This window comes from Pipra filicauda, unplaced genomic scaffold, assembly GCF_003945595.2.
Source record: "Pipra filicauda isolate LSUMZ 115617 unplaced genomic scaffold, ASM394559v2 scaffold463_size517996_pilon, whole genome shotgun sequence".
Classification (NCBI taxonomy): Eukaryota; Metazoa; Chordata; class Aves; order Passeriformes; family Pipridae; genus Pipra; species Pipra filicauda.
In genome coordinates, this window is record NW_024104602.1 from 271,602 (window position 1) to 296,305 (window position 24,704).

The 24,704-nt window shown below is 52.0% G+C and overlaps 1 protein-coding gene across 2 annotated transcripts in view; it reads right to left on the reverse strand.

Annotated features, from left to right (window-relative positions):
- PLCB2 (phospholipase C beta 2) overlaps window positions 1–24,704 on the reverse strand; it is a 50,875-nt gene that overhangs the window by 10,684 nt on the left and 15,487 nt on the right. For both annotated transcript variants that reach the window (XM_027749322.2, XM_027749321.2), the window contains 27 exons: window positions 18,546–18,686; window positions 17,797–17,876; window positions 17,479–17,532; window positions 15,309–15,384; window positions 14,895–14,995; window positions 14,073–14,239; window positions 13,731–13,877; window positions 13,360–13,517; window positions 11,424–11,506; window positions 10,958–11,042; window positions 10,128–10,299; window positions 9,308–9,405; window positions 8,508–8,604; window positions 8,302–8,386; window positions 7,770–7,894; window positions 6,597–6,751; window positions 6,119–6,283; window positions 5,701–5,800; window positions 5,371–5,475; window positions 4,413–4,498; window positions 4,225–4,321; window positions 4,004–4,057; window positions 3,030–3,240; window positions 2,674–2,842; window positions 1,775–1,851; window positions 1,240–1,335; window positions 901–958 (listed from right to left, as the gene is read on the reverse strand). In XM_027749322.2, coding sequence (XP_027605123.2) covers window positions 901–958; window positions 1,240–1,335; window positions 1,775–1,851; window positions 2,674–2,842; window positions 3,030–3,240; window positions 4,004–4,057; window positions 4,225–4,321; window positions 4,413–4,498; window positions 5,371–5,475; window positions 5,701–5,800; window positions 6,119–6,283; window positions 6,597–6,751; window positions 7,770–7,894; window positions 8,302–8,386; window positions 8,508–8,604; window positions 9,308–9,405; window positions 10,128–10,299; window positions 10,958–11,042; window positions 11,424–11,506; window positions 13,360–13,517; window positions 13,731–13,877; window positions 14,073–14,239; window positions 14,895–14,995; window positions 15,309–15,384; window positions 17,479–17,532; window positions 17,797–17,876; window positions 18,546–18,686 — 3,042 coding nt within the window. The remainder of the gene's footprint in view (window positions 1–900; window positions 959–1,239; window positions 1,336–1,774; window positions 1,852–2,673; window positions 2,843–3,029; window positions 3,241–4,003; window positions 4,058–4,224; window positions 4,322–4,412; window positions 4,499–5,370; window positions 5,476–5,700; window positions 5,801–6,118; window positions 6,284–6,596; window positions 6,752–7,769; window positions 7,895–8,301; window positions 8,387–8,507; window positions 8,605–9,307; window positions 9,406–10,127; window positions 10,300–10,957; window positions 11,043–11,423; window positions 11,507–13,359; window positions 13,518–13,730; window positions 13,878–14,072; window positions 14,240–14,894; window positions 14,996–15,308; window positions 15,385–17,478; window positions 17,533–17,796; window positions 17,877–18,545; window positions 18,687–24,704) is intronic.

The following is a 24,704-nucleotide window of genomic DNA, read 5'->3' on the forward strand; positions in this document are numbered from 1 at the left end:
GACAGACGGACAGACACAAAGATGGAGAAACGGAGAGACAGAAGGACACACGGACTGATGGACAGAGAGACAAACACAGGGACAGACAGAAGGACACACAGAGAGACAGATAAACAGACAGACGGACACACAGACAGATGGAGAGGCAGACGGACAGACAGACACATGGACAGAGTCAGACAGAAAGACACAGATACACAGACACAGACAGACTCAGGGACACACACGGACACACAGACAGACACGACGGACAGACATGGGTAGACCACAGAGACACATGGACAGACATATGGACACACATTCAGACATATGGACAGACAGACACAGGAACAGATACACAGGCAGATGGACGCACCAACACATGGACACACAGACTGACACACGGACAGACGGACACAGGAACAAACAGACCCACAGATGACACACGGACAGACACAGGGACTCACCAACACGGACAGAGACATGGACACAGATGGACACACAGACACAGACAGACACAGACAGATGGACATACAGATGGACACATGGACACACAGATGGACAAATGGACAAGGACACATGGACACACACAGAGATGGACACACGGACGCAGAGATGGACACACGGACACAGATACACAGACAAGAACACACAGAAAACATGGACACAGATGGACACACAGACATACAGACACAAGGACACAGATGGACACAGAAACACACACGGACATGCACAGACCCCCAGGGACAGCAGGGACACACCCACGGACAGACACAGCGTGTCACAGACAGACACACAGACACGGACTTAGCTTTGGGTCTCCGAAGGGCAGCTCCGACGTGCTCGGGGTGTCCGTGCTCCTGCCAGGCTTTCCCATCATTCCCGACCCCCCCACTCCCCCAGGCCCCCCTGTGAACTCACCCGTTTGATGGTCTGCACCACCTCCTGGATGTGGGAGTTGTTGATTTCCTTCTTGGACCTTCGAAGGGAAGCACAGACACCTGTGACCCGGCTGTTCTGTTCCCATCACACCCCCCGTCCCTACGGATCTGTGCCACACCCATCCACATGGGTGCTACATCCCCACCGTGTCCTGGCACATGGAGAACCCGCTGCAATTTAGGAAAGACAAATAAAACATCGTTTCAAGGTGTCTGAGACATAAGGCAAAGAACTGGATGCAGAATTCTACTCCTTCAGCTCCCCGGGCAGCAGCAGGCCCTGCATCCCGCACGGACACGGCCCGGGAGCGTCCGGCACCTCTCCTGGGCAGCCTTGTCGCTGGTGTTCCTCAGCAGGGCCTGGATCCGCTCCACCCTCCTCGCCTCCAGCCGCTTCTTGATGTCCTTGACGTTGCTGTGGAGAGAGAGGAGAGACAGGCCTGGGCACCAGCACGGGAGCAGCCCTCCATCCCATCCCTCTGGAACACTCTGCTGGCCACAAATGCCACCGGGGAGGGGTCAGGCAGCAGAAGGCCTGAAGGCTGAAGAATATTTTAAGTCCTATTTAAGCTTTTTCTGTTTGTTTGTTTGTTTTTTTAAGGGGTTCCTAACAAAGATTCCTCCCAAAGTCAGTGTCCTGCCCCCAACAGTGGAAGCAGCAGATGCTGAAGGGAAGTGGTACAGGAGTTTTTCCCCTCCTCCACCTTCCCAGTTTCCAGTCTATCCTCCAGCATCTATGCATTTCTCTCCTGTGATGTCACTCACACCTTGGAGTGGAGGAAGGGAAATGCTCCCGTTCCCTGCCCTCCCAGGGCAGAGCTGGGCACTGGTTGGGCTCCCAGGGCCGTGTTTACCTCTCCGCCGTGTCCCGCAGCACCCGCAGCTCGGCTCCCTGCTTCTCCCTGGCCAGCTCCAGGATCCTGGCAACTTGCTGGTCAAGGGACGAAAACAACATCAAAAGGGAGCAAATAAAAATATATGATTTTTAAACTGAATTACCCGGTATTTAAGATGATATCCGGGAAAATCCTAAAGTTGTTTTTGACGTGAAATAAAAAATTAAAATCTGATAAAAAATTCTGGCGAACTAAAACTTTGTTTATATACCAGTTCTGTGAAAGATACTCAATGTATTCACTCCTAAAGGCTTGTTGAATTGACCAGGTGAGATGGGACTTAGTACTACATGGAAAACTTTCAAGTACAGGTTTTCTTCAAAAAAAAAACTCTCAACCCCCCCCCAAATTACATTAACAAAGAAAAATTATAATTATTTTTTTTTTGCTGTGCATTCAACCTTGAAAGCATGAACTCTCCTTCCACAGGAGGAGTCACTTTTTCCACAAATTTAGTTCTGGGGTTCATCAATGTAGGTTTTCTAGAGAAGTTCCTTTAGGAAAGATCACAAAAAACATCAAGGGAGGTAAGTAATTTTTTAAAAAGAATGAGGTGAAGCAGTACGTGGCTGAGGTTTTTTTTCTTCTGATTACTTAGATTTTCATTTTTAACTGTATTCCTTAAAATGTTCTCAGAAAGAAACTGAATCTTGGTTTATTTATTTTAAAACCATTCTCTTAGGAAAGTCCAGGAAAAAAACAAACCAGCAACATGGACCTCCTCTTGGAGAATTACCCAATTTGATTTTTTTTCTGGCATAGGCCAACTGACTCCCTGTACTACTCCTACATTGCCTTCAGTTTTCCAGCGAGGGGCTGTCCTAGGATCCCTTTTTTGGTGGCCCCTGCAGCCTCACCTCCGTGGCGTGCTGCTCCTTCTTCCTCCGGATGCCCTCGTGGTGCTCCTGCCCGAGGTGCACGAGGTCCAGCTCCAGCCTCTCCCTCAGCTCCAGGAGCCGGCGATCCACGCTCTCCGCCACTTCCACGGGATTTGCACAGGTACCAACGGCACCCTGGGTCACGCTCCTGCACAACACATTCAGGGCTGGGCTGCTTCTGGCCCTGCCAATACAATCCCAGCCTCCCCACCCACTCCCATGGGAACAGCCCAGGGACATATGGATGCTCCATCTTCCTTCAGAGAAGGGGAGCCCATGTTTCTCTTGGGGATCCCTGTTTTGGTTTGGGGAGGTGACCCCTAGGCTGTATTTACCTTTTCTTCTGGGTTTTCCTCATGTGGATCATGCTTTTCTTGCCCTCGTGGCAGATGGACTCTGAGAAGAGCACAGAGTATTTCTGCAGCAGCTCCTCCTTCCGTTTGCTTCCCTTCTGCTCCAGCTCCCTCAGCTCCTTCTCCTGCCTCTTCAGCAGCTTCAGGAAGCGCTTCATCTGCTGCAGCTCAGCCAGGGTGGCTGTCTCAGGCTCTGAAACACAAAACAGAGGATGTTTGCTGTCCCACAGCATTTCTCCACCTGCTGCCAAACCCTCTGGAAACCACACAGGTGGTTTCAGCACTGCCTTCGTTACTTTTCCTCCCTCTTTCCCTACCCCTGATGGATGGGGGCATGGGGATGGCCAACATTGCTCTCAGGCCACAGAGAATTATCTGCTCAGGGGAAGTAACTCTTTTGGGCCTTGGAATGTGTAAAATGGAGCAGAACGTGCAGGTGTGTCTGCAGCACAACTGTGCTGAGCAGGGCCAGCTCCTTCCCAGGGCTTGGCCTGGGCAAACGGGAGCAAACAGCTCCAACACACGTCCCTCAGTGCCCATTCCAACCAGAGCCCTTCTGCTCCACACCATGGGACGCCCCTCACTAGGTACCGTGTTCTGTCCTGGGGAACAGCTCCCTTCAGGAATAACTTCTAAAAGCAAAACTTAAGGTACATAACAGTTACTTGGCAACATATCCTGGCCAGAGTAGATTTCCTCTTGTGCCTTCAGACCAGTTTTGTGGCATAATTAGGCCCCGTGTTTGCAGGGATTTGAATCACGCCACAGTCAGACACAGGTGACCCACACATCATACAGATGGTGCAGGTGTGCTGAAGGGAACCCAGAGCCTCAAGATTCCTGGGATTTGTCTTTAGTGCTGGCTACACCAGGCAGGGCTGGGGCAGGCCTTTCTACTTTGGGAATACAAGATAACTGACAGGGCCTCAGCTCAGGTGAACAGCACAGGAAGTTACCTGCCATCTGCATCACTTCTAACACGGTTTCATTCCTGGCGAACGCCGCTGCTCCTGAAATCCCAAAAGAGGCTCCTGTTAATGTCCCATCTTGGATGTTCAGAGGTTGGAAAGGGACAGTGGAGAGCTCACCAGAGCACAGGCCATGTGAAGGATTTCGGTGTGAGGAGTTAATTAAGCTGCCAAGATGTTAAAGTACTTGGAAGCTCTTGGAAACTTACCTGTGGAGCCATTGGAGGGAGGAATGCTGCGTTTCCCAGCAGAGTCTGGCACCCCATTAGTCTCAGCAGATGGGACGTTCCTCTGTGTGCCAGGCCTCTAAAACAGAGATCAGAGGTAAATGAAGGCTTTTTATTCCAGGCTGAATTCATGCAAGGTGCTCTAGAGAACAGAACCTGGAAGAACTCACCTCCCCCGCAGCATCCTTGAGCTTCACGGAGCGCTTGTCCTGCATGTTGAAGAACTTGATGGGGTTGGAGAGGGCAATGGTGAGATCTGGAATCAGACAGAGGGCTTGGCTTGGGCAGCAAACAACTCACGGACTCATTTTCCCTGCCCAGGACAGGACACTGTGGAGAAGGGCCAGTTTGTGTTCTCTGCTTGTAACGAGCTTCCCCCTGACAGCACAAAGGGAGGGGATCACCCTCACCTATGTCCCATGCTGAGCCCATGGCTCACAACTCTGTTCCCAAAATCCAAAGCCAGGTTCAGACTTTCCTCACCTGCACAGTTCCCTGCTCCAATTCCAGTCTAATGCTGTATAAACTCGTGTTTTTTATAAAAATGTGTTAAACCCATCAATTTCTCAGGATTTCCCCAGTGAAAAAAAGGATCATTTGTATGAACACAGGGGAGGAGGGAGCAAACGTGAGAAGTATTCACAGGAAGCTGTGTGGCTGATGCTGTTACTTTCAGTGTGGTTTTGGTCACGAATGTTGATCCCTCCAGTAGGGCTTCTGTCCTTGTGCAGCTCTGTCTGACCCTTTTCAAAGGGTCCGTACCTCAGTACCAGGAAGAACCTCCCTTCTCTTCCAACAGGGAAGAACAACATTCCTGTGCTCCCTAAAAGCCCTGTTCTTGGCAACCCCTGAGAGCTGTCACCTCTTCCCTCAAGGAAAGCTCTCCCTGGCTCTGAGGAACAGTAGGACTGACCCCCTCAGGTGGGACTCAGGCACAGCTGCAGTGGGAGCATCCACACTCTTCCCACAGCAGCGGGGCTGGGGCGGGATCCTGGCACGTGCTCAGTCTCACCCAGACAGGAATGAAGGGTGCAGCAGGAAAGCACTCCCTGGGCTGGGAAAACACTTCTGGATCAGAGTTTGGACAAAGGCAGAGCCCCCGCCCCGCACATTCCAACATGTCCTTACCTGCCCAAGCGTCCGGCACGTAGTCCTTGACCTCCAGGAACACGAAGAGGGAGGGCATGGTGAGGGGCATGTTGCTCTCGCTGCGCAGGCACACGTGGTGGTACCCTGGGACAGAGCAGAGCACTGAGCTGGGCTGGCACAGTCCTGGCCCTCCAGCTGCCACACCAAGTCCCTCTTTCCCGGAGGACACAGGCAGGATATACTGGCACTGAGCCAAGGCCCTAACAGGATGACTGCACTGCCTGCAGGAGTGGACATTACATGCAGCTGTTTGTATCTTCTTTACAGTTCCCAAGGGCACAAAAGCCAAAGGGATTTCCACAGGTTTACCTGAGTGCATTGCAATGACAGGGATGATACGATGGCCAATGAACTTCCCTCCTTCTTCCCAAGCCACAATTTTCAGAGAGGCCAACTCAGGCATCATGATCTAAGAGAAAAGCAGAGTAAGGCACCAGTGCCCTCACCTCTAACTCCTGACAGCATCCTCCTCCTCCTCCAAGGAGAGCTTTACTCCCTTCTCCTTCCAACCACGCAATTCCAGCTACCCCTCGTCTGTTCTGGGAAACAGTGACGGAGAGTTGTTTTGGATATTGTTGTTTGGGTGTTATCTGAGCCTGCCCAAAGCCAGGCCTGGGGTCTGCAGAGAGAAGTCCCTTCTGCTGTCACTGACCTCTCCCAGGGCAGTGCTTGTGGCCAAAGGGGGCTTTAAGGATTTTCTGTCTAAATTACGCTCAAATGTTCTCACCTTTTCAAAAACAAAAGCCTCCTCCTTCCACACGGGGTTAATGGAGTTGGCCGTGGAGGTCAGTTTGGTTCTGTATTTGCGTTTGGTGTCCCTTGGCAACCCAAAGAGCTCAACTTCCACGTAGGTCCTGACGCTGCGCTCTGAGAGGAACTGACCAGAGAGTATCTGTGATCAGGAGAAACAGAGTCAGCAACTGCTGAAGAGAATGAAACACCCGCCTGTTCCTTCACCCCAGAGTCTGTTTTTCTGCTCCAGCTTTTACCTCCACCCCTGTTTCTTGCTTCAGCACCTCCTCCCTCCCCACCATCCCAGCCTTGGCTGCTCCTGCGTGGCAGATGCTCCTTTTCCATTTTCACGTGATTATGATTAATTTAAAATGGAAACAAGCCCGGGGGTTGCCACGGCAGCACTATCCCGGGCACCACCTGGGTTCCTGTGCCCCAGGAGCCCCCCGGGTGGCACAGAGGGCTGTACTTGCCGTGACCGACAGGGTGCTGGCCACCACCACGTCCATGCGGTCCAGGGAGAAGGGGTCGAAGTGCTTGTCGGGGCGGCGCAGGAACTCGTGCTTGAGCAGGTACCCACACTGCCCGTTGAACTCAAACAGGGCCATGTTCTGCTGCATGGGCACGTCTGCGGGCAGAGCCACACCCTGAGACGCGGGGCTGGGACAGGGACCCCTGTGCCACCAGGGAGCCCCCGGCCCCTGCCAGCCACGGCTCACAAAGCCACCCTACAAACTGATGAGGCCTCAGCACCCCACAGGGAAAAACATGAGAGCAGCTGCCGCACGAAGGGAAGTGGTTTGCTTACGCCTGCACTGTAAGGCACGGGCAGAACTGAAGTCAAACCTACTTTAAGGAGCACTCGCTGCTTTTGGGCACTGATAAGGGCCTGAGCCCTTCGACTCCTTCCCCCTTTCATTTTGGGCCTCCTCTGAGTCCATCTTCTCTCTGACACTTGAGGACACTGTCTGATGGTTTCTGCACCAGCCTGCACTGTGCCATCCCCCCAGAACCAGCCTCTCACTCGCCCCCTTTCCAAGTCACTTCCTTTTTGTCTCCTACGCTCTCTATACGTAACACACACCTCCAAGGAAGGAAGAGGGGTAAGGAATAGCTTTCTCTGGAGGCTTTTCATTCTTTCTCATGCTGGCTGTGCAGCAAGGAAAGGCCCTTGCTCCCTGTTCAGGTCAAAATCCTGGACACAATGGCACAGCCAGGGCAGTGCTGTGGCCAGACGGAGCTGCACCTCTGCCTGGTAAAGGGACAGCAATTCAGGCAGAGGGCTGCAGGTGTGTTCAGGGATGTGATTCAGTGGGACATCGTGGAATGGGACACTGGGGACAGTGCCTGGACACAGGTGACAGCACTCCCTGGGGGAAGTGGGGGTGTGCTGGACATGGAAAAGTGCTGCTGGCAGAGATGGACCCAGTGGAGAACAGCACTTGGGAGAAGGCACTTGGAATAAATAACACATCAGGGAAACAGCAGTGAAGGAAGAGAGAGTGACCAGGAGCACCTGGGGATCAGGAACACCCCAGGGATGAGGAGCACCTGGGAATCAGGAGCACCTGAGGATCAGGAGCACCCCAGGGACCAGGATCACCCATCCTCACCCAGCTGGTGGCTGGAGGACCCTCGACACTCACCCATGGTCTGGAAGTTGAGTGCCACCATCTGGCAGCCGACGTTCCAGAACATCTGGGGCAGGTAGTTGGACGAGTCCATCCGGGTGCCTTTGGGGTAAATCCGGCTCATCTGCCGCTTGTTGTATCTGCGGGGGCTCCATAGGAAACAAGTCTGGAGTGTTCCCGGTGTGCTCTGGGACCAGCCCACACGTTCCCATTATAACTGTTTAACCTCTGCTACCAAACACTCAGAGCCTTCCAGACAAGAGCTCAGGCAGGCCCAGGCTCCTTTTCCATACCCTTCCCACTTAAGGACAAGCATCTGGTAGCCTTGACATTGACTACTGCGGGATGCATCCTGTCAGGAATCTCTCTGGAGAGCTCCCAAACCACCCTGGAAGATCCCATGTCTCCAGCACCTGCACACTTTCTAGCTCTGATGAAGAGTCTACCAGGTCTGAGAACCAGGAGCCCTTTGGATATGCCTAATCCCAAGATCCAGCTTAGCTCTGACACTCCAAGCCCCCCAGGACAAGGGCTGCCAAAAGGATACTCTACAAACTGCACAGGGAACTTGCTCAGGAGGTCGTAGGCCTTCAGCTCCGTGAAGGAAGAGATGACATAACTGCGGTTCTTCTCTGGAAGCAGGAGATGACGAAGCATCAGAGGAAAGGCACACCCAGCCCCTGTCCTGCTGTGGGCACCGACGGGCCCAGGAAACGCTTGGCCTGGATTCCCAAGGGACCGAGCCGGACTTACGGGCAGAGACCTCGAAGGAGTCGAATTTGATGGGCTGGATGTAGTTCACCAGGCTGGACATCTCCTCGTACGCCGTCACCTCCAGGCCGGCCGTGCCCTGCGTGGGAACATCCCAGGGGAGACATGTGAAGAGACCTTCCCTTGGGGGGAAACAAACCCCACCAAGACTTCCCAGGGGAAGAGCTCCAGGGGCTGCCCTGACCAGAGCGCTCCGGTTTGGCTTCCCAGTCCTACAGCTCCGTGGTGGGCAGGGCACGGAGTTTCCAGGCAGCTGGGCAAGAACTGAACTGGGGCGCATGAGAGGCTCCAGTTAGGAGGTACAAAGCCCAGGACTTCTTTAACCCCTCAGAGCATGGAGCCTGGGAGAAACTGGGGACACCATTTTCCCTCCTCTCCAAGGGATACCAGGGAGATAGAAATGGGAAATGGATGTTTTCATTCACAGGAATGCTGATCTCCTCCCTCCCCCTTCAGCAACAGCACTTTTTTTAGTAACAACTTCTATCAGACCAAGGCTAAGCCTCTCCAACAGCCCAGAGGCAAACAGTTATCTCCAAATCACGTGGAGTGTCAAAGGCAGAGTCAGCAATAACAGCTCCTCTGCCACATTCTCTGTGCTTGCAACAGAATTTCTCTTATTTAGTTTCTCCTGCAAAAGTCCTGCAAAAGGGGAAGGAAAGCCCCTGACAGATTCAGGTTCACTCCCCTTTGCATTTTGAGTTAATCTCCATTCAGTCGGGTGAGGCCCAGAGAAAACTGGAAGTCAAACAGAAAAGGAAGAGAACCAGCAGTGACAGTACCTCATCTGACTGCATCTTTTTAATTTCCTCTTCATCCAGGTTTCCGAGCTGTTCATCCTCCTCCTCTGGCTCCTCTTCAGCCACATCACCTGCCCAGACTGAGCACAGAGGCCACATCAGTGGTACCTCAGCAGGACACTGAGACAGGTGCAGAACCTCACAGCCAAGTCATCAGCAGCAGTGAGGGGCAGAATCCCACAACTTTACTGGCCAAATCCAAATATGAACTGGCACACTGTGGATCAGCACACCCTGGAGACCAAAGTGCTCCTCCCGCGGACTCCCCTCACACCCAGGAGTGACAATCAAAGGGTTGTTTTCCCACCAAGGTCACATGTATTTTTAGAATAAATGCCCATTTCCAGGTGTCCCCCTTGTCCTCTCATGACTTCATGTGTTCATATCATGACAAGGACTGTTCCCCCACAGGGGCCCGGAGCCCAAGGGGTGACAGGAAGGGAGGAGAGAGGGGCCGAAGGTTCTATAAACTTCCAAGACCCTCAGGGTGGAGAAATGTGAGCTGTGCTGAATTTGTGGCCATCAGAGACCTACAAGCAGTAACCCATCAACCCCCTTCCCCCAACCCAAGGGCCAGAGGGTATCAGTGAATCACCAAGGGATGGCAGGCAAGGTGTAAGTCATGGTCTCTTTTGGCTGCAGTAAGTGTTGAAAATATTCTGAAGATTTAATTTCTCTTCCAAGCTTATGCTGCTGCTTAACTGAATTAGGGAGTAGTGCTGGCTTGCCCTAAGGTGGTATTGGGAGATTGGGAAGGTTTTACCCTTCTAGCTCTGCTAGTCCCACTTCCCTTCAGACATACCAGTGTCTTCAGCATCCACAGGGGTTGGCTGCTCGATGATTTCTGGTTCCACATTCTTCCCTTTCTTCAAAGAGTTCTGCCTTTTCCCATATACAGATTGGTTCTTTTTATTCTTAATCAAGATTTTCCCTAAGAGGTCCTTAGGACTCGGCAGAGGAACTCCTGGCTTCAGCTGCAACAGATAAACCTCATCACAGGGAGAATTCAAACACTGCCCTCTCCTGTCCCTCTGGCCAATTCCTGCTGCATGGACATATCTCTCCCCCACTGGACACTTTCTTTCCTCCATCTGCCAACATATCCCACCAGATTCATGCAGATTTTCCCCAGGATTTCACCTGTAGTTGCAGAGCAGCTGCAACACCACTGTGTCACTGGGCCAACAGAAATACCTGCTGTACAGGTCAGCTGAACACTGGGGTCAAGCGGATGGGGAGCTTTACTGAGCTATTCCTGGCACTGCCCTGCCCACCTATGCCTGCAAGGGAATATTTCCAGGCCCTTGTTCCCATTTCCAAAGCAGGGGCTGGCAGAGAGAGCTGAACCAGTGCTGTGTACAAAGCACATGTGGTACCCTGGTACAATTTGGCCACCAGAGCTCAGTGCCCAGAATCCCTCAGGTCAGGGTGTTAAACAAGAACAGAGTCCCAGGAGTGCTCAGGAAAACCTCTGTGGCAGTCCTCCACCCATCCCTATGAACCAGGACTGTTTGTCCACGGCATCACGTTCTCTTTCACTGTCCTTTTGTCTGTTGTGGCACCTCCCAGCACCAGGAGTGACAAGTTTTCCAGAAGGCCTCTCCCTGGCCTCCTTGCCCAGCTGCCCCTCACCGGGTGTTTCTCCAGAGGCTCTGTCAGCAGCATGTCTCCAAAAATGGTCCTGCAGTACTCGGCCATCTTCGCCTGCTGCTTGGGCCTGCAGGAGACCAGGCAGGAGTGAACAGGGGGAGAGACACCCAAATCCAGAGCTTGGCATGAGCCACCACCTCGAGATCCATGTACTGTACCCAGAAACCACCCAGTGCCTTGGCTCAGCCGTGCAGATGTTGAGGTGCCATTCCCAGCCCAACTCCCGTGTTCCCACAGTGCCACCCTGAGCTGAGAGGCTGCACAGTTGTGGCCACGCCACTCTGCAGGTTATGGCTCGTCCTTCAGCTCTGACCCACCTCCAGTTGTTTCAGAAACCTCAATCAGTGTTTCATTTCAGCTCAGCACTCACTTCAAACCCAGCAGCCCTTGCCTGTGTCCTTTCTGCTCTGGACACAGAACACGGTTCTCCCAAGCACTGGATACTCACGAGTCCACGTGGTTCTCGAAGGACAGGATCACGGGGTACAGAGATGTTTTAAAAGCACTCTCTGCAATGGCCTCGATGGCATCCTGAGGGAAAGGCCAAGGTCAGAGCTCAGCACTCATTAATAACAGAGACACAGCTGCCCTCCCACTGAACACACTCCAGAATTGTCATTGTTAGGATCGTCCCTTCAAAGTCACTGAACTTCTCCCAGTAGGAAGGTGAGAGGTGTCACCTTTTTCACACCTGCACAGATTTCCAGCTCCAGGGCATAAAACCTGCAGCTAAACTCAACAGCTTGCATAAAAATGCAGCTGAAGATGTAGGAAGATGAGGCTTTGGTTTTGCTACACAGCTCAGTGTATCCAGCACTGAATGTGAGAGTGTCTGGCCAGAGACAAACCCCTGCCCCAAACCACTGCCCTGTGCACCTTCAACTGGTACAGAAAGGTGTGTGCAGCACCAGGTTAAACCATGTCACACCCTATCCATACCTGCCTCTGAACCTGCCCAATTTTCTATAGTTTCAGCTGCTTCCAAAACCCTTCTGCCTTGCAGCAGAAAGCTGGAGTGCTCAGTCACCAGCTGTGCTGACATTTCAAATGCAAATACCATGGAAACCTTCTCAGCATTAATGATGTAAGAAAAAATAACCATATTTTTCCCAAGTCCCCGTTAAGCTGCCACAAACTATGCACTGTTTTCCCTTCTGGTGCCGCTAATTGGCAAGGAAGTACCATTTGCTCCTTTGCAATTACAGTCCCTGCTCATCCCAAATCCTTGTTCAGCCATGACCTCAGAATGGAGGGAGGCTGCCACAGCTGCTCCTCCATGGACCACTCTGGTCTGCCACAAGAATCTCAACGCTCTGAGGAGAAGTTACAGAGCTACTAAAAGGCCCCAGGAATAGCAGAACAGGGGGAGAGGTGTGGAGGGAAAGGTCTGTTGTGTATCATTATGTACTATGTAAAACCAAATCCCAGCACATGCTGTGTTAAAAGGTTATAATTTCCTTGAGGAACAGTCCCAGGCTGCAGCAGAACTCTGCAATTACAGCAGCTACAGCTGCCACTATTTCTGTTCTCTGTGCACTGAACTGCTGTGCAAAAAGCAGCAGTGACACTGCAGGGCTTGGGAAATTACTGACACCAAACACGACAATACCTCTGACCTTAAGGACTGGTTTGTTTAGTTGCTTTTTTTCCCCCGACGTAAATATTTTAGTAACAATGAAGTGTGGGAACTGGGGGGAAGACACAGGAGAAAAACAAAGAGCTGTAAGAAGAATCTCCAGTGCCTCTGCCTGTTGGCAGCAGCTGTGCAAAGAAGTGCAGAAAAAATCAGTGTGCTGCATTGATCTGTAACCTGTCAGCTGTGGAAAAATGCCCAGTATTGCCAAGGGAGAAGCAGACTTTGTGCTGTGCTTCCAAAGCCTGGGAGCTGAATCCTCAGGGAAGCTGGCTGCCCACAGAACACAGTGCAACACTCAGGTCATTAGGAAGGAACTGAACCCTGTTCCTCCAAAAGGCACCACGTGAGGCTTTCAGCCACAGAAACCTGCTGCATGCCAGAATATACACTCATTTGAACTGTGTGTTTTCTAACAGCCATCCTGTTTGTTCACCTATCCACAAATCCACCAGCCTGTGCTGTCCATCACAGACACATCTGCTCAGCCATCCCTCCTTGGCTGCTGCCTGACTTCCCGCATTTCCCTTGGTTAGTCATCCATCTTCCTCCAGCCATCCACCTCTCTGCTCCTGCTCCAAAAACACACACAAACTGCAACCTAGTGCCCATCTGTTCGCCTTTCCTCCTCCCCACACATTACTCCCTCGCCACCTCCATCAGCCTTTTCCTCCCTCTGCCCATCCCTTTGGCAGCTCCCCTGTCTGAAGCTGGGCAGGGGAAAGCATCCCTGGAGAAAGGCCCTCCCCACCTTAAAGAGGATCTCTGTGGTCATGGTGAAGCCGTGGGTGATGATGGGCTCCTCGTCCGGGGGCCGGCCCTTCCAGCAGTCCAGCTCCACGCAGCGGCAGCCGGCCAGGAGCGCCTGCCGGTACATCTCGGGAGAGGAGATCCCGGAGAACTGCCCAGCTGTGGGAGACAGGCTCAGCCTTAACTCCTCACATGGACAGGAGCAGCAGGAACCTCTGCCAGCCCCTAGCAAGAGGTCTGCAGGCAGAGGGTGACACTTCTCCTCACACAGTGTTCAGAGCCCACCCCAGACCTCAGCCCCCCAAACCCCACTGCCCGTGCCATCCATCCATCCCTCCCTGGGATGGTGCCTCCCTCAGGAATGGCCCGTACCTGTGAGATAGGTGTTGTGTGAGGAATTGATGAAGTAGTGTGAGAGGGGCTGGGTCATGTCCTGGTACAGCAGCAGCTTGTCCAGAGCGACCACGTTGTTCTCGGGGCCACAGAGGAACCAGACCATCCCCTCTGGAGAGAGCTGCCCTGCATGGAAAACAGAGCTGGCAGCAGTGCCCACACAGAACAGATCTGGCACCTCCCTGCTGATGGACCTCAGCACAGGGAGATGTGGGAGCCAGGCTGCCTGCTCCCCTGGGAAGCAGGATGGCAGAAGGTACAAGATGCTCTGCTCTTCCATCCCAGCTCCAGAGCAGGACCTCTGGGCTGAGGCAGACTCACCTCTCTGGATGTTGATCCCGCTGGGCTCGTACTTCTCGATGAGGCTCTGCACCTGCTCGGGTCTGGCTGGAGGGAACAGGCTGTCGTTGAGGCGGGAATCTCGCTGCTTCTTGTTGATAAACTTGGCCAGGTGCTCTTTGGTCATGTAGGGCTTTGCTTTTAGATGGCTGTGGGGAGAGAATCCCAGAGGTAAGGCATGGGAATTACCCAGGAAACCTCTTCACAGGAGAGAGATTGGCCATTCCCCAGGTTAGCAGTGGGGTCCCCCTCCCTGGGCCCACACATTTCTGCTTTGTCCACATTTCTTTCTGTAAATGATGCTTCCCACTGTGCCCTTTCTTCTTCCTCATAATTCCATACTGGGAACACCTTGTACTGAGGGGAAGACAAAGCACATTTTGAGGCTCTAACCCGAACTCTAAAAAGACCTGAATTTCAGAGCATTCACTGCCTGCCCTGTAAAATCAAGTCCATGTAAGAAGTCACAGATTTAGGTACTTGAAAAGCAAAAGGCCCCTGGGTACTTGTGAGAACTGTGGTTCTCACTGCCTCTGTTTGGGGCTGGCCACAAGCAGTGTCACATGGGCATGACCTAGTGCTGACCTGGGCTCAGCCCTCCTGCTGGGGACAGTTCAGGGTCTCCACAGCACAGGGAGGTCTCATCCTTTCTGTCCAGGCTGGGAGTGAAGGTGTTGAGTGACCCCGTTCCTGCCCTTCTGAGGCTTCAGACCAGACAAACCACGTGGGATTAAATCCCCCCCTTTCTGTCTATCTGTTGCCACAGGAGCTCCAGTTCTGGGCTGTGGTTTGAGGGAAACTCACTGTGAGGTGAATATCTCATCGATCTCGGGCCGGGGACACAGATTCATCAGGAAAGTCTTGTACACGGGCTCCGGGAAGTCCTCTGGGTTGATGGCATCATTCTGAGAACACAGAGAGGATGTGTCAGGACCACAAACCTCTCCTTAACACTTCCTTGGGCCAACACAAGTGACTGGAACATCTGCCCAGGTGCTGCTGCTCCCTGTGCCACCCAGTGCAAGTGTTCCTGGAATACAGCCAGAACTGACCCCAGCAGGCTGCAGTTAAGGCCTGGAAGTGGTGAGGAAAAAGTTTCACAGCATCTGAGAGCATCTGGGCTGGTGGTTTTTCACACCCAAGGGCACCACAGTCAGGGTAGGCAAAAGGATCCCTCTCAAACCAGCAAGACCTCTGGGTACCCAGAGAAACCCTTACCTTGCCCTTTGGGAGGTGACAAGCACTTAGTGCTGCTTCCACCCTCTTCCTGTCTGCAGGGAACATCTGAAAAATACTGATGGGGAGGACAAGGATCACAATGGAGCAGTAAAGAGGAAGGCTGGGGTTGCAGGCAGTGTAGGACACTCCAAATGCACAGTGAGGGAGGCTGATGGACCAGGGCAGACAGACAGTGCTTCTCCAAGGGAGTAAGGGAGGTACCCAGTCTGATAAACCTACAGAGGGTTTTCCGACTGCTGATCTAATGCAGAAGTTCTGTATTTCTGCTATGGACTCTGTAAGAGCCCTGTGACTCTTAAAATCCCTGTCCCACCCTCTTGGAGGTGCTCCCTGTGGCAGCAGACCTCATGTCACCAATTCCCAGGACACTTCCGCCCACCAGACACTATCCCCCGTGGGAGCTGGCACTGGCAGGGAATTGCTCTGTAGTCAAGGCAACGTTCAAAAACTCCAAACAAACGTTCTGCACGTTTGCTGCTTTGAAAGAAGGCAACATTTTCTGGAACCAGAGGCTTTCCGTGAATTCAAGGAACAAACTCATTGCACAGGCAGAGACCAGGATACTACACGACTACTGCAGGAACCAAAGCTCCTTTCCAGTGGGGAAAGCTGGGACTGGTCTGCAGGGCACAATTCCCTGGGTCAAACCTTCAGCTTAAAGCAGCTGCAGTGTGGAGCAGGAACAAGAACTGAACCCTCCCTCATTCCAGACCATCCCAGGCAGCAGCACTGTGCTCTCCTCCGTGGACAAATTGAGGCTCAGCTCTCTCAAGCTCCCGGCATCCCCGGTGCTCACAGGCAAACAGGGACCAGGGAGTGCCCTGTGCTGCCAGGTGGGAGTGCCCTGTGCTGCCAGGTGGGAGTGCTGGGGGGGCTGCAGCAGCTCATGCAAACCCAGTGCCCTTTGCAAGGCAAAACTGAAGTAGCCCTGGCATGATTCCAAAGGGATTTACATGTCTAAAGAGAAAGGCAGATGCTCGTGGAATTTTCAGAATAATTCAGACATGGAGTTTTGAAAGCCTTACATTTATCTGCACCTGGAGATACTGAGTATTTTTATAAGTCTGGCTCTTAGTCTGGACTATTTAATGGCTTGAATTGTTACCATTCTGCAGGAAATGGGCACTGAGGAGAGGTACAGCCTGTACCAGATATTCTTTCTCGTTGTTTCAGAGGAATAAGCCGGTTCCCCCTGCAGCAACACTACCCTGGCTTGCATTTTAAAGATCAATTCAAAGCACTCTTCCCTAGTGTGTTATTCATTATAGACCTATACATTTTTAACAGCCCTTTGATGAATACGCTGGTTTCCGACAGAATGAAATTCTGCTGGTAGGTGGTTTAGAAAACAAATAACAGCAAATGTTTCGTGTTGAATAAAGCTCAGCCGTCCAGGGGCCCAATCAGCCAGCACAGCCCTAATCCAGCACCTTCTGCCACACAGCACCCCCCGGGGAGGGTGTTTATTAGGGGTGATCAGTGCCCGCCTTTGTGATGCTGTGACACAGCTCAGCCCTAAAGCAGAGCCGTTCAAAACCTCCCAAATGCTCTGTCTGCAGCTCCTTATTCTTAAACAAAAGGTAATTTATGTATATCCTGCAGGCTGAGGGATGGCAGAAGTGGAGAAGGACCGGTGGAGAAGAGCTGGAGTGGTCACACGGGAGAAAAGGAGACAAATGAAAGCGAGTGAGCCCCACTTCAGGCGAGCTGGGGAGCCCAGCAAAGAGCTCTCCAAATCCAGAACTCCTTACAGGAAAGGCAAACTGATCCTACACCTCATCCAGGTATCAACTCAGATTTGCAAAACAATCTGTGATCAGAATTTTACCAGAGCTGTTTGGTTTTGTTGATTATTTGTTGGCAACAGCCGGGAAGTGAGATCTATGGCTGTTTAAGGCCGTTTCTTGCTGTAAATGAAGGCCAAAGTCCCCTTTCCCAAATTATGTCCCTGACCCAAATTATGTGCCAGGTCCTGGGGAGGAACCAAGGTGCAGCAGGAGCCCTTCCATGGCCTCAATCGAGAGGGAATGATCTCTGCCTCTTAGATGCAGGAAAAACGGGCGGTTGAAGCCACTGGGAACCATCCTCTTACCACCTGCTCTGCCTCTAGTCTGACTGAACACACAATAAAACAAACATCCACACTCACTTCCTGACAGGAATCTTCCCCTCTGCATTCAGCTGCATCTTCAGCTTCACCAGGCTGTGGAAAAAGAACCAAACAAGATTATGAAAATGCACGTGTACAATCTTGGAGATCCTATTAAGTAAGGAGAGAGAAAAAATATGTTATTGGGAAAAAAGATCTACCAGTGAACTGAAAACCAGGGCCCTGCAGAACCTCAGCTTAACCCTGGCCTGAGCCAGGCCTCGGTCTGGAGGCTGCCAAGGGACCTGGATGCTAAGAAGCCTTTTTTCCCAGTACAGACGGAAAGGACCCAGGTGTTTCAGAGAACAGATCACTCACATTTTCTCCAGGAAGGTGTAGCGGGAGGCGTTGTAGGTGAGGGGGTTGCGGACGATGGCCAGGATGTCGTCAGCCCAGCTCTGGAACACACACACAGGCCACAGGCACTATGGGACTGCTCTGGGACACACACAGCACACATGGAAAGGGGACAGAATTCCCAAATGGTCTGGGTTGGAAGGGACCTTACAGCTCATCCAGTGCCACCCCCGGCCACGGACAGGGACACCTTCCACTAGCCCAGGTTGCTCCAACCTGGCCTTGGACACTTCCAGGGATGGGGCAGCCACAGCTTCTCTGAGCAACCTGTGCCAGGGCCTCACCCCCCTCACAGGGAAGAATTTCCTTCCACATCCACTTTAAATCTACTTGTTCCAGTTTAAAACCATTGCCCCTTGTCCTGTCCAATACTGCTGGGCTCCAAATCCCAACATCTGTGCCCCGGGCTTGGCTCTATCACCTTCCTCCTGCCTACAGACAGCAGCAGCTGAAACTTTGCCACTTCTCAGCTTCTGTTCATCCTTACAAAACACACAAAGAACAACAATGACTCACTAAATACCTTCTAGCGGTCCTTCTCCATGCAGGGCAGAAGTTTCTAGAACTACAGAGGACCCACACCTGACTGGAGCACAAACCTGCTTGTTTATAACCTGAACAGGGCTCAGGGTCCTCTCCTTTCCTGCTCCCCACTGAATGCCCCAACCCTTAGTAGTTCCCAGTGCTTCCATGCCCTCAGGATCCAATACCTTGCCAACGTTCTCCTTGTAGGACACAAAGTTATGGAAAGTGAGGTCGACCATGTCAGGGCCGGACACAATGGTCAGGGTCTTCAGCAGGAAGGTGCTGTGAGGGTAATCCAGGTTAAAAACCTCTCGGAGCTTCTGGCACTGCCAAAGAAACACAGCAGAGGGGGATGATGGGAGAAGGAGGGAAAAGCTGCATCCAAAAAAACAGGCCCCAATCCAAACATTGACCCAAATCCATGGCAAGCTCCTCAAGGGTTGCAAAATTGTTTAAGGCAATCTTCCTTTCCTTGGTTTTCCTTATTTTTTGTCTTTATTCTGGATTACCTGCATTACCTGGGACAAGCCCCCGTGACAAACACCACAAACGCTGTTTTGGTCTGAAAAAGGCACAGTTGGAGACTGCCCTTAAAGAAATTCCTTCTGGAACTCTGGGATAGACGTGCAGACAAGCAGAGGAGAGTTTGGCCTCCTCACACCAGAGGTGTGTAACAGGGTGATTTTGTCAAAACACACACTAGGAGAGTCTTTTTGATTAGCATGACACCTTTACCTGGAACCTCCCTCCACAAGAAAGATAATTTTTGGGACCCCAGTCACTGCAGGGCTGGGCTCTCTCCCTCCAAGCCCCATTTTCTGCTGTTGTCAGTTGTTAACAGTGGTTTTTTTCCATAGCAATTCCAGTATCCTACAGCAATGGCTCACCAGGGATTTTTGTTAAGTATAAGGCTCATCCGATTAGTGGTACTTGGATTTCAGCACCATATCAAAGTATTTATAGAATCCTTTAAATTATTCAGCATTTTCTGCATTCCTACGTGAGGTGTTGCTAAGCCAAGGTATCCCAGAGTTCTACTGGTGGTGCTGTTTAGAATGGAAAGACAAAATTCCCACTCCTCCAATAAAGCACAGCAATTCATTATCTGAAATGCAGTTTAAATCCCTGTCCAAGCAAACAGGGCACTGTCAGAGCACCTGCTCCTTCAGAAACAGGGCAAAATCCACAATCTGGGACTGTCAGAGCAGGTCAGACTGGGATGTTAAATTGGAGCTGGAATCTGAGCTCAGGCACCATGTGTTTGCACCATGACACACACAGAGCTGCACAGACATTTTATAAGGAACTGCTGATTTTTACCACTGCAATTTTCCAAATTTCTGGAGCATTTGCAATTCTGACACATCTATAGCAAACAGGTATCTTTAGGAAAAATGGGATGGGCTGGATTGTAAATCAGGATCACCTGACCACTGTCTCTCCCTTTTGAAAAGCATCTCTCCAAGAGAGTAACTCTGAAACCTGCTTAATCCCAGAGCATTTGGAGGGAGGGAAGGGGGAGCACTCAGCAGAAAATGTGCCTATTTTCCGCTAGGGAATTTCTCCAGTGGCTCGTTCTCGCCTCGTGAGCCCTTTTCCTTGGCAGAGCTGAGCACCACCCACACACCCCCCTCTCCTGCTCGTGGCAACTCCTCCACGGAGCTCCACTTTTCAGTACCAGCAGCGGAGGGTTGGGGTTTTAACTCCAAATTAACTTTCATCCTGCAAAGCCAGCGGTGTTTGTTCACTCCAGGGCCGCACAGGAGATGGGGCCCAGACAATGGAGAACTTGTGGTTGTGCTGAACTCATTTCCTGTATTTGTTACCCAGGGCTCCTCCCAGCCCTTCCTTCTCCACACACTGCTCTTCTGCAGACACTTGTCACCTGGCTCTCCAGACCTTCCTCCCCAGCCATGGCCCCAGCAGGGCAAGTGCTGCACCAGAGCTTTTGCCTTCATCCAGGCAGGGATGGATCCAGCACCCAACGGAGATGGGGAGAGAGGACCAGAGGCTGTGTCGAGGAGCTCTGAACCTCCACAACCTGCACTCCTTCAGCACCTTGAACTGCAGCTTCACTCCAGAATTACTCAGAGTCACCTTGCAGGAGGCCATAAAGGAAAAATAGGAATTGCTGCATGAAAAGCAGGACAAGAATATTAGCCATGCAAATCAGAAGGGAAACATGCTCAGCAAATCCACTTAAAAAACCCCAAACAAGCAGAAAACAACCCACCGGCAGAGCTGAAACACAGCTAGCTCCTATTTCACATCCCACCCTCCTGATTTCCCTAAAATCCTCAGCAGTACAGAGCAGAGCCACAGTCCAGAGAAAAGCAAATTCTCATGCAAATACAAACAAAGAGCCAGAGCCAGATGCAAGACAGAGAGGGATGGTCCTTTCTCTGCTTGGAAGGGGACAGAGCTGAGTGCCAGTGGGAGCTGCCACAGCCACACGGGTCACTGCGCCCTGAAAGATCTGCGTCCTGTGGCACTGAGGACAGGACAGCAAGTCTTCTCTTAAGGAGAAGAAAGGTCTTGTTTGGTTGCCAGAAGGGGAAAAGGAAGCACCTGAGGAATTTCCAACACCTTTGACTCTGGAGGTACCACTCCTGTCCCCCGAGTTGGAGGCGATGGCTGGGAGCGGGGAGGACCAGCCTGTCCCTGTGCCAACCAGCTCAGGGACACAGGCAGCCCAAAACCCGCAGGGAAGCACTCCCAGCTCTCAGTGTCTTATCTAAAGGAACTGGAAAATGCAGCAGCACACGGATTCACAGGCACAAAATAACCCGTGGGGTTCTGGAATCAAACAGGGACACACTGCCAGGGACGGAGGAGCCTGTGTGTCCTCGAGCACTCCCGGCCCTGTGTGCTGGAGCTCCCACTGTGCAACGATGGAGGAGGCAGGAGGAGGGCCCAGCAAGGCTATTGCTCTCCTTTCCTGCTCAGCTCCTGCTCCCCCATCTATAAATCCTTTGCCAGCCACAGGCTTGTACCTTGCACACACACGGATCAGTGTCTCCATATGGCCCCGTGGGATCGTTCTTTACTTGGAGGGCTGGAATGAGACTTGGTTTAGCTCCATCCTGGGCTCACACACGTTGCTGAATCCCAGTCCCAGAGCTGCCCCATCCCTTGTGCTGCAGCAGAACCACTGACCACCCACAGTGTTTACAGCCCATGGCTCACAGCCCACGGCTCAGCTCCGAGGGCACTGTGGCTGCTCCTGGTGGTTCCTAAACGTTCCCACTTGCTCCTACTTTATCATCTCAAAACACAATGTGTGACATCCCTCAGTATCATTTTCTCCCTGCACATGTTCAGTTCAGGCTGCATCTCTGGGTTCAACGACACCAGAATGTGGATGGAGAACAGAGGTGGTTTATCCTCATGACAGTCAGAAAGTACAACTTCTGTTCCTATGAGAAGTATGCCTGTCTCAAAGCCAACGCCTCCTGAAACATCTAAACAAACCCCAAGGAGCAGCCAACAGCACAGCAGTCTGGCCTAAAACATCCTGGATTTTGGCCTGAATTATTATTACATTCTCTGTCAGCGTTCTGGGGTCTTGGTGCCTCCAAAACCCCCCAAAATGGGGGAGCCCTTGTTGTCCCTCGTTACCGAAAGGCAAACACAGACCTGAGTGTAAATAACAGACTGTGTCGGTGCTGAACTGCACTCCAGAGCTTTTATCTTGTCTCCTGGCTCTTCAAAGGCCCTGCTCAGTCTTATCTCCAGTGCTCTTGAACACACGCCAAGGTTCGTTCTGCCCTGTCTCTCAAGAGAAACTTTCTGTGAAGGAAAACCACGGAGCAGCTCTGGGAGGAGCTGCCACAGAGGGGAGGAGGGGAACCCTGGCAGGCTGGGAGGGCAGGAGAGCAGCATTCCCACTGGGAGGGGGCTCCTCCTTCTGCCAGCCCGCAGTGACTCCCTTTCCATGCCGCACTGGGCATGTCCTGCTCCTCAGACCCCGCTGCCCTGGGATGGGGCCTGTCCGTGACCCGTGCCGGGAGGGAGCGGGGCCCTTCTCAAGTGGTTTTCCGCGGGGGCGCTTTGGTGTCGTTCCTCTCGCTGTGTGTGGAGGTCACAAAGGAAAACCCCAAACCTCCTGCTCAGCAGTGGTGGGAAAGTGCTACTGAAAGCAGGGAACTCCCCACATCCACAGGGAATCTCACTCCCAGGGAGACTCACGTCACTGCCATGGGGCTGGAGAGCTCAGGGCATGTTCCACCCTCAAGCCACAGCCCAAACCTGCACGGCCTCTTGCCGAGGAAAGCAGGGGCACTTTCCTTCCTCTGGAATTCCCTCAGTCACAATCCAGTAGGAAAACCAGGCCACAAGCTTTTCCTCAGAGCAGCTGTGGATTTACTATGGAATCACTTACAGGGAAGGGGAAAGGATGCTCCATTTGCTACTGGTGCTACCCAAAGCTCTTCCTACAGCTGTGATCCTGTTCTCCTTGTCCTAAATACAATCCATCAGCCCTTTCTCTTCCACTTTTAGCCAGTGAAACAACTGTTTGTGTTAAGTCAGCAGTTCTACCCCACAACCATTCCAAGCCTCCATTCCGTAGCAGGGAACACAGCACTGTGTACATTCTTTCACCCCAAACCAGACTTTGCTTTGTCACACCATGTTTATACCCTTTGTAAGGATGCCTCAGACACAGCTGCCCCATGTGGAGGGTGTGGTGGTTCCTGTGAAGACATTTTCCCTGCTTTCTGCATTCCTTTGTGAAATTCTGTTCTGGGGAAAGGCAGCTGAACACACCCCTGAGGGCTCTGAGCCAGAAGCATCATGGACAGCACAGCCACGTGTAAATAAGAATTTTCCAGGCCTGGATGGCACACATCTCCCACCACTTTGGTTCAACATCTCTTTCAGTGCCCACACAAGACCTCCCAGCATCCCCTATGGGAAAGGTGGATAAGAAGCCAGCTTAGTGCATTTGACCACATGTTGTCACAGAAATGCCAGAAAACTCCCTGAAATACAAAGGGGACTTATTTCAAACAAAGGGTCCCTGTGAAATGCAGAATTCAAAAAGCACTCAGGATTTTCACAGCACAGGTTGTCATCAAGTGCATCACTTCTGCCTGCTGAGAATACTTAATAAATCGAATACTTAATAAATCCCTTGGTGCTTGACTTTTGCTTCCTTGTTCATCAAAAAATGAGCTGTAGCCAATTCCCAGACTGTAAAATACCATCCTTGGCCTGTTACAATGGCTGCAACACGACAGCTCCCCCGTCAGACACAGATCCAGGGCCTGGGGAAAAGCACAGGGACAGGGCGAACGCACCGACACCTCCCTGACACCTCCCTGCAGCTCCCAGCGAGCCGGGGTGCAGCAGCTTCCCAAGCCAGAGGCACCAGCTCACATTCAGCAACCCCCAAGGGCATTTCCTTCTCATCCTGACTTTCTGCACTCACAGAGGTTTCCAGGGCTGGGGCAGGAAGCATCCCATGGCACGGTGGCACCAGGCAGGACAGCAGCACCTCCTGCTTGTGCCACACCTGCCTCTGGAAAACTCCCCTTGATGTGGACTCTCACACTGGAAGAAACCCTGAGGAGCTGCTTCAAACCCCGAGTGAGTGCTTCGTGCTCACCTCCTCCATTCAACTCCTGGTTTTCCAGCACTCACAATCCTCCTCCACATCCCCCTCATCTTTTCCCTTCTGCCAGATCACAGCCCCTCCTACTCACATGCTCTTCCCACAGCAGCCACTTGGTTCCTTTATTAGTCCTGCTGCTCTTCCCTACCTTTTCCAGCTCTTCCCTCGTTCTAGGACACTAGAACAGCCCAGAAGTATGGGTGCATTGGGGGTGCACACAGCAGCAGGATTTCCTAATAATTTCCTTATCATTCCTAACATACAATTTACTTTTTTGGGGCAATTCTGCTGAACGGTGTTGATATTGTACCACACACCCACGGAGTGTCTGAGTACCAACAGTCACCTCAGGGCCGGTTATTGCAGAAGGATGAGGGATTTTTTCTGTCTGCACTGCCTGATTTTTATCTGTATGAATTTTATCACTCACCAGATCATCCAGTCAATCAGCAATTCAAGGTCTTCCTACAAATAAGCGTCACTTTATTACCCCAAATAACTCAGTACCATTGGCAAACTCTGTCTTCTCCTGGCAGCCTCCAATTAGTCTTCCCTAACTAATTGCTAAAATCTAGGACATTTTTCTCCTGCCTGTTGCCACCAGGACATCCACCCGTGGCCTCGAGACTTCCACCAGCAATTTATCACCTACATCAAAGCCCAATTCATTTTGTAAACAGGTTATTCCTCAAAGTTTACTATCCCAGAAAATACTATCTCATACCTCTCC